The following is a 13,336-nucleotide window of genomic DNA, read 5'->3' as shown; positions in this document are numbered from 1 at the left end:
TTTCTCGATCAAAATACCGTTAAGAGAATGAGATAGCATAAAATATTCTATAAATATTCTTGTTAAATATGAATTCTTTTTCCTACAGGATATTTAAATCCGATATTCTATGAATATACATACAATATTACAGACAACGAGTCGCATATAGTAGAAAAAACGTTCTTACTCACTGCGCATATACGTTGCATTCATGTAATTATAAAGTTTTCTTAATGTTCCAAGCGGTAATATGCATTTATTATAACTTAGTAAAGATGCATATCTACGAAATATAAAATATTTAAATTATTCCTTTATAATTATAAAGACTAAATCAAGAGTTATTCTACAGCTTTCATAAATATTCTATTCACATTCATAAAACGTTTATAATGTCATTCAAATGTGTGCTATGAAAATAATAAACTATAACAATATTTTCATTTATATGTTAGAAACATGTAACAGTATTTTCAGTATATTCATAGAATCTACAAATATTTCTAAAGAATATTCATAGAACATATTCATATATTTAAGGATGAACTACAGAGGTTACATTAATGTATTTGCACATTTATAATGTAATTAACTTGGCAATAATACTGTGTTATCAAAGATTCGATGAACTTTGTTTCTTTCTTAACGACGGTCGATAATCGAAGAATAGTTGCAGTGACTATATGAGCCCCGTGTGTTATCGTCTCTCACTTGTCGACTATCTTCGATAGAGGGAACCTTCACACCTGTGAATGAAACAAATCGTCCGATATTAATATATGTTATTGTTTAGGATCATAATTTATTATTTATTTTTGTTTTATATACAACCAAATGACCAAAAGTCATTTAGTTATACATTAGTTATACATTAGTTGCTATACATCTCTTTTAGAAATATTTTAATAACAGATGAAATTTTGAATTTTTCATATTCCTTCTATCTATTGTGAAACGTATTAAACTCTAACGTGTGCGCAGCTTTTTGGCCACTATCTAAACACTACCTTATTAATAGTGTCACGCTTACATGGTTTTAAAATCATATAAATGATTTTAAAACTATCTAAAAGCGCGACACTGTTAACCCTTAGTGGTCCTACATGTGTATTTCGAGACCGGATGGTTTCTATTTATAGAAATTTATCAGCACGTTGAAAGGTCCTGGATATACTATATTTTAGTTTTTTACACAATAAGGTACAAGATATTTTTTCTAGAAACTTAAAAGTATATCCGTGAATTTTTACAGATCTTTTAAACCATTTTAAAGATATGATAAAAAGGCCGGAATCAAAAGATCCGGCTCTTCTCCATCGATGATGTATCATGAAATATTCTTCCTATCCTTGCTGAAAATCTTGTCGCAGGCTCGATGTGGCTTGATCGGCATAAAGAAAACGAATGACGGGAGAAGATCGCGACAGCGCCGGGGCGGGACTCGCTAGAAACGTGCCTAGTGAGAAAATTTAAAAATTATTGGCTCTAAAATTGTGACTGGTAGGTATGAAGTAGAGATATAACCTCTATAATCTTGAAAGGCGAGACATGAAATATAATTGCGTCAGAGAAATGTCAAGTGTTGAATTGTTTTCCAATATAAGACATCTGGGCCGATCCATATATCTCTTTGAGTAACTTTTGTTGAAAGTTCTTATTCAGAATTGTTATATGTATTCTAAACTTTAATGTGTTCCTGTAGCAAATAATGAATGCAATTTGTGCTTAGAGTAACACAACAGTAATGATGCAGCAAGTCGTTTTCACGAATTTCAGTTTGATGGCGCTCTGCAAATTGGTTGTTATGTAATATTACAGTAAAAGTAAGTTATCGTTTTATTTATATCTATAAATCTATAAATCTATAAATATTGGATTGTTTAATAAGTCCACAATAAGGATTCTTATTATATCGCCTGATAATTTCTGTTGTAATCATTAATGACTGTTATCTTGACACTTCAAATTTTAGTAACCAATATCTTTTACATATACGAAGCAACGACACAAATAACAATTTTAATATTTACCGTTATCATTCTTCAGCAAAGAATTGTTAAGTTTTCAAAGAAAAACACGACCCAAGTTAGCATTTTTATTCCATTCTAAGGAATTGCCTATTATTACCGTACACGAAATATTTATTTTTCATCTTTATTTTGTTTAGGTGGTAAAGACATTAATGAGATACTTGTCTGCCTTGCTGACAATGAAAAATTGATGGAAATAACATAAATTTCCATAAATGGAAATTATACGACTACGAATACTGCGTAACTAAGTATCAAACAACTTTTATGATTAACGAACAAATATATAATTTCATACATACCACATGCAACTTATCTACTTTTACTGACAAAACATGCCTAACTTAAGCTATTTATTTGTCTCTGCTTAACGATATTGTAATTTACTATCTCTTATTATCTTTGTTGAATAAGCATAAGTAAATTTTCAGCGAATAAATCGATTCGGAAGCATCGTCGCACAAACCTTCTGCGACTCAACTTTAGAGCGGTCGTATGCAGGATAACTTCACTTTCCGTATCGGAGCATGCGTGACCCTGAGAGAAGGGATGAGGGAAGAAATCGACAGCGAAAATATTATGTCAGTCGTTGTGCCGTCGACATCCGTTAAATATCGATGGATGCTGATCGAGGTACACGCGGTAGAAAAGAAACGCTATGTTCATGCATTTTATGCAAATTGTTTCGTTATATTGTATAAAATTGTCATTTCTCACGTTTATCATAATATCATATATCTATATAAAATCTAAGAAGAAACTATCGATATCATATGTTTCACGTATATGCCGAAGTATTGCCTTTTTTAATCGAATCTTCACGCAGATTCGATTTGCGTAGATTTGAATTTCGCGATCGGATGGAATCGGTTCAATTTGGGCCTTATCGGCGTCTGGCCCGACCCGCTACAGAGTCCCGGCAAAAGAGGTGGGCTCTCCCAACTTCGTTTTCTAACAGCCAGCTTCTTCATGCTGAGTTTCTTGTGTATACCACAATTGGTGAACCTGTTCTTTATTTGGGGCAACGCGGAAATGATGACCGAGAATTTGGCAATCGCCAACATCCCAATGGCAAACGCTTTCATGAAAGCCGTCACTATGTGGCGTCATAGAAAAGGTACAAACGCGAAGAATATTACTTGGATGTATAAAAAATTTTGTAAAATCTAAATAATGTAAAACTAAAAAAGCAACTTTTATGGGTTCATTTTCAACTTTATTGTCTTGATTTTTATTAGTTCCTATTAGTTTCAATTTGTTATTGATTATCTCTGCATTTGCAAAATTTATCATAAATTTGTCGTGAAATTAGAATAATAATTTTTTTGAACAAATTTAACTCTACGTATAACAACAGAATCAATTGAATTTAATCTTTATTTTTAAATTTCTTACTTTAATAATATAAACTACTTGTAAAGATTAATGTTATCATTATCATATGAATTACTTATTATTTTATTATTTAATATTAGGCAAGACGTTGGAATGTCAAAAGCAAAATACGATTACGCGAAAAATGAAGTTTTATTTAATGAATTTAATGAAATGATTCGAACAGGAAGAGGGGGGATTATGTTTTCATAGAAAGAAAGGAAATGAATATTTTCGTCTAGATATGCAAAATAAAATATTTCTCTAAAGTCTTGAAGCAACTGGTCGAGTTCTTTTACCAAGATTGGCACGCATCGAAAACTTCTTATGAAAGAACAGCTATGCTGAGGAATGCCTCGATCGTCCGGAAAATATCAATCTGGTGCACGGTGCTTACGCAGACTATGCTGACTATGTACATTATACTTAGAATCTTGATGATCGTCAAATTACAACGAAACAACTCCACCCGCCTTATGATATGCACGGCCTATTTTCCCTTCGACATCACCCGAAGTCCCGTCTTCGAATTGATCTGCGTAGGTCAGATCCTGTCGGCTTACAGCGGGACTGTGAGCTACACTGGCAGTGACAGTTTCGTCTCTATGTTGGTGCTTCACGTCTGTGGTCAGTTTCAAAATTTGCGAGGAAGACTGAAGAACCTCGTCGACGACTCGGGCGGAGTGAAAACGACCGAGGACTTCAGAAACGAGCTAACGCAAATCGTGAAGAGACATGAACATTTGAATTGGTTCGTAATTTGCGATCAATAGAACGTAAGTTTTATGCCATGGGGGATCCACCATAGTTTTTCTTCTCTTTTCTGTGTCGTGAAGTTGTCTTTATTAATATTCAATAAAAAATATTTATGTTTTAAGGTTTGCAAAAAGGATTGAAGACTCTTTCAATATGCTGTTCTTATTCCAAATACTTTCTTGTACTATTCAATTGTGCTTTCAAGGTTTCCACGTCTTCAATGTGAGTGATGCAAATCTGAGATGTTTATAAATTTCATTATAAATTTTTTTATATTTTTATGTTATCTTGCGAGATATTTTTATCGATGCTTTCATGATTTTGTTATCACATACACTCATTCTGATTTTATCCTTGCGAAAAAATTTTGAAAAATACATCCCTCGCTTAGCTTCGATTAGTCCACTCGTTTTACGTTTGCTTTCTTACGAACTAAATATCTAACGATTTAATATCTATTTAATTTCTTACGAACCATATAAAATAATAAATTTTTTTTCCATCATACAAATTTGTTTGAAGTGTATGCCTTATACTATATTGTTTTTTAATTATCAGTTTACATTCGGTTTATGATAGCACAGAAATAATATATAACAATACCAGTTTACGATACTTGGTTTATGAAATCATAGAAATAATATATTACAATCAACATATTAGGGAAATTTTTCAGATATTAATAAATGACGATAATGGAGACGAGTCACCAACCTTCCAGTTAATCTTTCTAGTTATTTTTATAACTTTTATCTTAGTCCACTTATATATTTATTGTTATGTCGGCGAAATGTTGCTCATGCAGGTAAGATATTTTCATATAAATATATCATATGTTATAATAACGCTACTTATGTACTCTCGCTTCTCGTTTATAAGTAATATTGTAATTTATTGGTGTGCTGGCATTTGTTTCCGTAATACATGACATTCATGATAAAATATGAGAGCTAAGGATTAACACACACAAACTTAATCCTCGATTATCGAGATCTCTTGAATTCAATTTTAGTTTCTGAGTTTCATTTTCGAGACATCGTAACCATTTGTAAGGATTAATATTATCTTAGAGAGGACTTCTATAGATTAAACAGAAAATTTATTTATTCTTCTTAAAAATCGAATAAATTAATCCTTTAATAAATTAACACTTTAATATCACACAATAATATATAAGTGTCTCACATAACTTTTCACAGCTCAATATCTTAGAAATTAAAAAAAGATATAAAAAAATATTTCCAACAAAATTATAAAGAATCGAAAGAAAAAAGATAGTAATATTTATTTGATCTTAAAATAAAAGCTTGAAAAACTTTATCCTATTTATTTTGATATACATCATTTTTATAGTAGTTATTTTTAAAAAACGAGATATGAAATTATTCACTATTTGACCAGTAAATGACCTCGTAAATTATTCACTTTTTAACCAGTAAATGACCGATAAAGTAAAACACTGGAAACTGAGTAAAATTCTCTCCATTTTACAAATTTATTGACGCAGTAGTATACAAAAATTAGTATCACCAATCAATTTCTCTCATCATTCTACATACAAAAGTATTCAGGTAAGAAAAATTATTGGTTTACTAGATATCTCATATTTTGTATTGAATAATAACAGAATGAAATATCTCTGAAAGCATTCATTTTTCGATAATTTTATCCCAATACTTTTGTACGCATAATGACCAGAGAAAGCGATTTCTGTCAAAAAAATAACATAATTCCAGTTAAAAAATTACAGTTGATCTTGACAGAGATTTTCAAAGTCATTCTAAAGTCCAATAAATGTTACTATTTTTTTTCTCCCTCGATATCCTATAACTTTTATAAGAAATACATTTCTATAATTTCTTCATTTCTGAGATATCAATCTGATTTCTGAGATATCTTGTTTTTGAAAAATAACTACTATAAAAGTAATTTGTATTTAAAGAATTATATGGACTACTCTCTATATTGAAAATTGAGGAGTAAGATCAATATAACGCTCTAAAATAATGTTTTTCGTAAGGTAATTTGATTCTTTTAACCTTTATATTTGGTTTAGAATTAAAAAACTTTAAACATATTATTAAAATAATGAGGTTACGGAAAACGGAAAAGGAAATTTGATATCTTTTTAAACTTAACGTTTGGCTTGTACTTTGAAAAAAAATTTCATAAAATAATCCTGGAACGATAACAAAAAACAAAACCAATAATTCTAATCGAATTCGAATTGAACCTCGCAAACAGTTATGACATTTCCCATCGACTTACCGTATACAACATTCGAGGATCGATACTTTTTGTCATTTCCTGTCTTTCCTCTTGTACGCAGCTGTACGAATAGAATATTATTGTTAGATTTAGTTTCCGGGTTTGAGCCGCGTGGATTCATTTTTGTTTGATTCCGACGTTTTGCGAACATTTCAGTCCGCTTCATCAGGGAGAAACGACCCGATGCCGGATATTATTGATTACTTTTATCGAGTTGGCGCGAGCACAACGACATAACAGAATGAAGAATATGCCTACGTGATAAAAATATGAATAAAAAATGTTATAATTTTTCTACTCTAATAATTGATAATTATAATATTTTCTTCACCTTTTTAAAACTAGAAATAAATCACATTATAAAAATGAGAAGAATAGAAGAAAGAGATAATATATACTTGTACATTAAATATCCAGTATTGTCTCAGTCAAAAAGTGCCATTTGTGAATTAAATTTGACTTTATTGCACTCAGTGGTAACCAAATGACTCAATAATAATGTTTTAGAGTACCGAGATAAGCTTCTCCGCGTATGAATCCAACTGGTATAACGTGCCAGGGAAAGAAGCGAGAAGCCTCCTCTTTATCATGAGCAGATCCACAGTCCCACTTTCTTTAACTGCAGGAAAGTTAGGCGTATTTTCTTTGCAACTGTTTAGCAAGGTAAATAAAATTTAACGTTAAAAAAAATAAGTTTCGTCGCATTACTATTATCAACTTTCATGATAGATATATTAAAAAAAATTAATTTATCAATTTGAAGTCTCTTTTTTCTATTAAAAATCATGAATTTTTATAAAATCACGATATTTTTATCTAGAGTATAATCAACTTTAAAAATCATTTTTTTCCTTTTTTATATTTTTTAATTTATTAAGTTTTATTGTTTTTTGTTATTATGCTTTCTTTATTAATTCAGCTTCCTATATTCTGACATGAAAAATATTGCGATTTAGCGTACGTTACAAATGAATATTTTATATTTCTTTTTCTCTTATACTGCTATCAAATTTTATAATCTTATTTCAGATCGTGAAAACCTCACTCGGTTACTTGTCGGTACTGCTGACCGTAACAAAACGCAAAGAGTAACTCCTCTCAAATAATAGTTATCGTATTTACAACAACGCTTATTACATACCCGTTATTGTTGAGCGTAATGTATTAAAAAATGACCGCGCGTTTGCGACAAAATGTGATGAATATATTTTCCGTATGCGTCAATATCACGTAGTGAATAAATACAGGTGGAAATGACACCAAATCGTCTCATGATTCAAAGACTTTCGTCTTTTAACGAGCGCAAGTATTGTATAGCCTATACCTGTTCCTTTATCTGCAAGAAAAGTGTGTATTCGCTCTAAAAAAGTAGCTGTCCATGTACGGGAAGCGTATCTATACATTCTAATATATCCATTAATATACAAGATATTTCAACTGGATTTCACAATCTCTCGTGAGAACGTAGATCGAATTGAGATAAACAAAAAATCAAATACCGCTTTGCGAAAATCGCAATAATGATCTAGATATTAATTGTAAAAGATTTGTAGATGAGCACGCATGATATAGTAGATAAGCTGTAATAGCAACGTCTATTCTACATTGTTGCTTGTATATTAGATTGAACTAATCATAAAATCCATTTTACTTACTCTTATAAAATACCACTTTAAAAATATTATTAATTATAATTATTTATAATTATTTTTAATTATAAATAGCCACGTAGATTTTTAATTATTTATTGAAAAAAATTACTACACTGTTTAGCGCGATAATACATAAAATACAAATCTTTTTTAATTAATAATTAAGGATCTACGCAGTCAATTGCAAAATAATAAAAGACTTTTTTATTCAGTTTGATCTAATGTACAAACATACGACGGCAGATATCACTGTAGCTCATCTACTATATCGAGCGTCTTGATTTACAAATCTTCTTTAATTAATATCTCGACAGTTATTGTAAATATCGCCGCAAAACATACAAGACTTTCTGTGTTAACCTCAATTCACTTTACGCTCTCATGAGAAATTGTTGAATCGAGCTGAGACACCTTGTATATATGAGATTCATATACAGGGTGTTCCAGAATAATTTCTGAAGATCTCGTTGAGGCATAGTATGGATTGAGGTGAACACAAAAATCCTATTTCGTTTCGTGACATTCGCAAAAATTATCTATTTATTAATTGAAAAAAATTTGTGAGTAATCACGTGAAATATAAATAAACTGTAATGGCAACGTCTGCCATTATGTGCTTGTATATTAAGTTAAACTAAATATAAAAAATTTTCTACTATTTTCATAACTTAGATTTTTAGTTTATTAATGAAATAAGGACATATTATTGCCAGTAAGCATCCAATTTTCTTTAATTAATAATTAAAAATCGACAAAGTTATTAGGAAAATGGTAGAGGAAATTTTGTTCAGGATATCTTGACCTAATCTTAACATATGTTATTGTTTCGAATCATTTATTTGTTTTATATATAACTAAATGAACAAAATGTTACTACACATCTCTTTTAGAAATATTTTAGCAACAGATGAAAATTTGAATTTTTCGTATTCCTCCTACATCTATTGTGAAACGTATTAAACTTTAACGTATGCGCAGCTTTTTGGCTACTATCTAAACACTACGTTATTAATAGTGGTATGCTTAGATGATTTTAAAATCATACAGATGATTTTAAAACTATCTCATGGAGATGATTTTAAAACCATCTAAGCGCAACACTAGTTATTAATTGGAAACAGACATGATCCTGAATTATAGAAAATGAATTCGCCTTTTAAGTATTTTTTCAATAATTCTTATTGCTTATTATACAATGTATTTGACGATGACATATAAATCTCTCGTGTACATGAAGATTAGATCAAACTCAATAAAAACTTTCTTTATTATTTTTAAACCATTTAAAAATTATAATTATTAACTAAAAAAAATGACAAATAATCGCATGTGATATTGTGAGTGAAGTACTGCAAAGGCGATACCTGAATGTTATTAACGTTCGATGTGTGTTTTAGTAAAGTAACACTGAAGGATTGATCGAGCCCGCCGAAGGCGGGCGAAGGTCGATTTAAATTGTACAAGTGTCTCGCCCGAGAGATTGCAAAGATAGTATCGCTATTTCATACCTAACAGCTATAATTTTAGAGCCAAAAGTTTCTCAATTTTGTCACTAGGCGTGATAAAATTGTCACTAAGCGTGACTAGACGTGACTCTAGCGAGTCCCGCTCCGGCGGTGTCGCCATGTTCCCGTCATTCGTTTTCTTTGTGCCGATCAAGCCACATCGAGCCTGCAACGAGATTCTCAGTAAGGATAGAAAGAATACTTCATGGTACATCATCGATGGGGAAGAATAAGAGGAGATCGCATAATAGAGACAAGGAGAATAAGGAATTATGGAAACGGTTAAGGAGCTTGGAAAAATCTCATCGCATTTTACCTCCCAGCCCCCCTCCCCCCGCCCGTCTCGGACAGACGCAGTCATCCACGCTACACAGCAACGGACAAATTTCCTCCTCGATCGCATGATACGTTCTCCGGTAAGCATGCCTTTTGCGGGGCTCATTTTCTTCAACGGTGCGACCCGTATATCATGTTGAGCTCGGACGAGAGCCGAGACATAATCTAGCAACTTTTGTCAGTTATTACCGACATACTCTGCGCTGTTCTTCCCACCAGAACGGGGCGTCTCGGTCGGATAGGGCGCCCCACTGCGCCCTCTGCCGACGCCCAACAACGTCCGGACCTGTCCCGCATCCTACGGATACACTTGACCGGCCGAGGCGACAAAACCTTACCCACATGTCATTTTTCGCGACACTGTGACCGCTAACATGCGCTGTTTCGATACTGACAAGGGGAGGACCAGGTGACACACCCTGGGATTTCAACCCCAATTTTTTTAATTATTCTGGAGATGAAAAAAAGATACGTGTCCCGGCGTTTGATTGAATAGGCCTTAGTTTCGGAGTAATAAATTTATGAAAATTGGCCATATCCGAAGCGCACCGCGGCGCGTCATATGAGCCTTCCCGGTAACTGTAATTCCAACCAGTGCAGTTGGCTTCGTGAGTTAGGTGCTTGCTTCATAATTCGTAAGATCCAAGTTCGCTCACGGAGGTGAGCAATAATTTTTTTTTTAATGAGTATTTTTATTTATTTTTATTTATTTTGATGATATTGATATAGTATAAAAAGATATAGTATAAAAAGATATAGTACAAAAAGATTCATTCTTTAATTTATTCACAATTATCATCGGGAGCTTTTACAAATATGATCAAGTACGCTTGGTTTGCATCGAAATTAATTCCTGAAAGAAATGTGTTTCAAAACGTCAATGAAATATGTTTCCCCCCGGACTTACGGAAAAATAAATGTGTATGTGATACTCCTTCATTTATTCATTGTGCAAACTGTAGAAAATTTATATGCTTTAAATGTTTTTATGATGTTTATCATCCAAGTAATTGTTCCGCATCGAAATAATTTTGTAATAAATCCGCAATATTTAAATAATTGAATTTTGTAATAAAAATATTCATATTCATATTTCAGATGTTTGTTTATTCTTCTTCTTCTACGATTAATTATTTTAAAAACTAGAAATTTAAAATACTGTTAATATTATTTCCAACTAAATTTTAAATTTAAACAATTTGAAAATTTAGATACGTTGCCTTTATATGTTATCCATTACAAATAACATATATTATTATTATTATTACTTATTTATTATTTCAAATATTATTACTTGAATTAAAATTCCCTTAAAATTAAATTTAAATTAATGTTTAGAATGTGATATTAAATTAAATTTTCTGTTTCAAAAATTTGCATACTATATCAATATCATCAAAATAAATAAAAATAAATAAAAACACTCATTAAAAAAAAAATTTATTGCTCACCTCCGTGAGCAAACTTGGATCTTACGAATTATGAAGCAAGCATCTAACTCACGAAGCCAACTGCACTGGTTGGAAGTACAGTTATCGGGAAGGCTCATATAACGCGCCGCGGTACGCTTCGGATATGGCCAATTTTTATAAATGTATTACTCCGAAACTAAGGCCTATTCAATCAAACGCCGGGACACGTATCTTTTTTTTCATCTCCAGAATAATTAAAAAAATTGGGGTCAAAATTCCGGGGTGAGTCACCTGTTCCTCCCCTTGTGAATTACAGATCGCTCATGCACTCATGCGCCTAGTGACAAAATTGAGAAACTTTTGGCTTTAAAATTGTGGCTGGTAGGTACGAAGTAGCGATATTACCTTTGTAATCTCGAAAGGCGAGACACGAAGTATAATTGCGTTAGAGAAATGTCAAGTGTTGAATTGTTTTCCGATATAAGACATCTGGGCCGATCCACATATCTCTTTGACTAACATTTGTTGAAATTTCTTATTCAGACTTCTTCAACTTCTTTCATCAACTTCTTTCTTATTTGTTATATGTATTCTAATCTTTTATGTGTTCCTGTAGCAAATAATGAATACAATTTGTGCTTATAGTAACACAACAATAATGGTGAAACAAGTCGCTTTCGCAAATCTCAGCTTGATGGCACTCTGCAAATTTGTTATTTAATATCGTAAATATAGTAAAAGTAAAATATATTTAATATAGTAAAAGTAAGTTATCGTTTTATTTATATCTATAAATCTATAAATCTATAAATATTGAATTGTTCAATAAGTCCACAATAAGGATTTTTATTATATCGCCTGATAATTTCTATTGTAATCATTAATGACTGTTATCTTGACACTTAAAATTTTGGTAACCAATATTTTTTATATATACAAAGCAACAAAAGTAACAATTTTATTATTTACCGTTATCATTTTTCAGCAAAGAATTGTTAAGTCATTACATGAAAGAAACACACGTCCCAAGTTAGCATTTTATATTGCATTCAAGGAATTATCTATTATTATCGTACACGATAATCGAAATATTTATTTTTCATTATCTTTATTTTGTTTAGGTGGTAAAGACATTAATGAGATACCTGTCTGCCTTGCTGACAATGAGAAATTGATGGAAATAACATAAATTTACAATAAATGGAAATTATACGACTACGAACACTGCGTAACTAAGTATCAAGCGACTTTTATGATTAACGAACAAATATATAATTTCATACATACCGCCTGCAACTTATCTACTTTTCCTGACAGAACATGCTTATGCGTAATACAAGCTATTTACTTGTCTCTGCTTAACGATATTGTAATTTACTATCTCTTATTATCTTTGTTGAATAAGCATAAGTAAATTTTCAGCGAATAAATCGATTCGGGAGCGTCGTCGCACAAACCTTCTGCGACTCAACTTTAGAACGTTCGTATGCAGGATAACTTCATTTTCCGTATCGGAGCATGCGTGACCCTGAGAGAAGGGATGAGGGGAGAAATCGACAGCAAAAATATTATGTCAGTCGTTGTGCCGTCGACATCCGTTAAATATCGATGGATGCTGATCGAGGTACACGCGGTAGAAAAGAAACGCTATGTTCATGCATTTTATGCAAATTGTTTCGTTATATTGTATAAAATTGTCATTTCTCACGTTTATCATAATATCATATATCTATATAAAATCTAAGAAGAAACTATCGATATCATATGTTTCACGTATATGCCGAAATACTGCCTTTTTAATCGAATCTTCACGCAGATTCGATTTGCGTAGATTTGAATTTCGCGATCGGATGGAATCGGTTCAATTTGGGCCTTATCGGCGTCTGGCCCGACCCGCTACAGAGTCCCGGCAAAAGAGGCGGGCTCTCCCAACTTCGTTTTCTAACAGCCAGCTTCTTCATGCTGAGTTTCATGTGTATACCACAATTGGTGAACCTGTTCTTTATTTGGGGCAACGCGGA

At 31.9% G+C, this 13,336-nt stretch overlaps 2 protein-coding genes across 2 annotated transcripts in view; both read left to right on the top strand.

Annotated features, from left to right (window-relative positions):
- Positions 1-2,607: 2,607 nt before the first annotated feature.
- Positions 2,608-13,336, top strand: part of LOC116850729 (odorant receptor 13a-like) — a 15,227-nt gene continuing 4,498 nt past the window's right edge. Inside the window, exons 1-2 of the mRNA XM_032829343.1 lie at positions 2,608-2,645; positions 2,854-2,940. Coding sequence (XP_032685234.1) covers positions 2,630-2,645; positions 2,854-2,940 — 103 coding nt within the window. The 5' untranslated portion in view covers positions 2,608-2,629. The remainder of the gene's footprint in view (positions 2,646-2,853; positions 2,941-13,336) is intronic.
- Positions 3,916-7,569, top strand: LOC116850730 (odorant receptor 13a-like). The gene is made up of 5 exons (XM_032829345.1): positions 3,916-4,137; positions 4,265-4,364; positions 4,819-4,947; positions 6,918-7,073; positions 7,440-7,569. Exons 1-5 carry the CDS (start codon positions 3,992-3,994, stop codon positions 7,500-7,502), a joined length of 594 nt encoding a protein of 197 aa, XP_032685236.1. The 5' UTR covers positions 3,916-3,991; the 3' UTR covers positions 7,503-7,569.

The sequence above is a fragment of the Odontomachus brunneus genome, unplaced genomic scaffold, assembly GCF_010583005.1.
Source record: "Odontomachus brunneus isolate Ranch 3 - 2012 unplaced genomic scaffold, Obru_v1 Obru_scaffold_154, whole genome shotgun sequence".
In the NCBI taxonomy this organism is placed as follows: domain Eukaryota; kingdom Metazoa; phylum Arthropoda; class Insecta; order Hymenoptera; family Formicidae; genus Odontomachus; species Odontomachus brunneus.
Note: the sequence above shows the minus strand (reverse complement) of the source record. Positions and strands in the feature narration are given on the sequence as shown.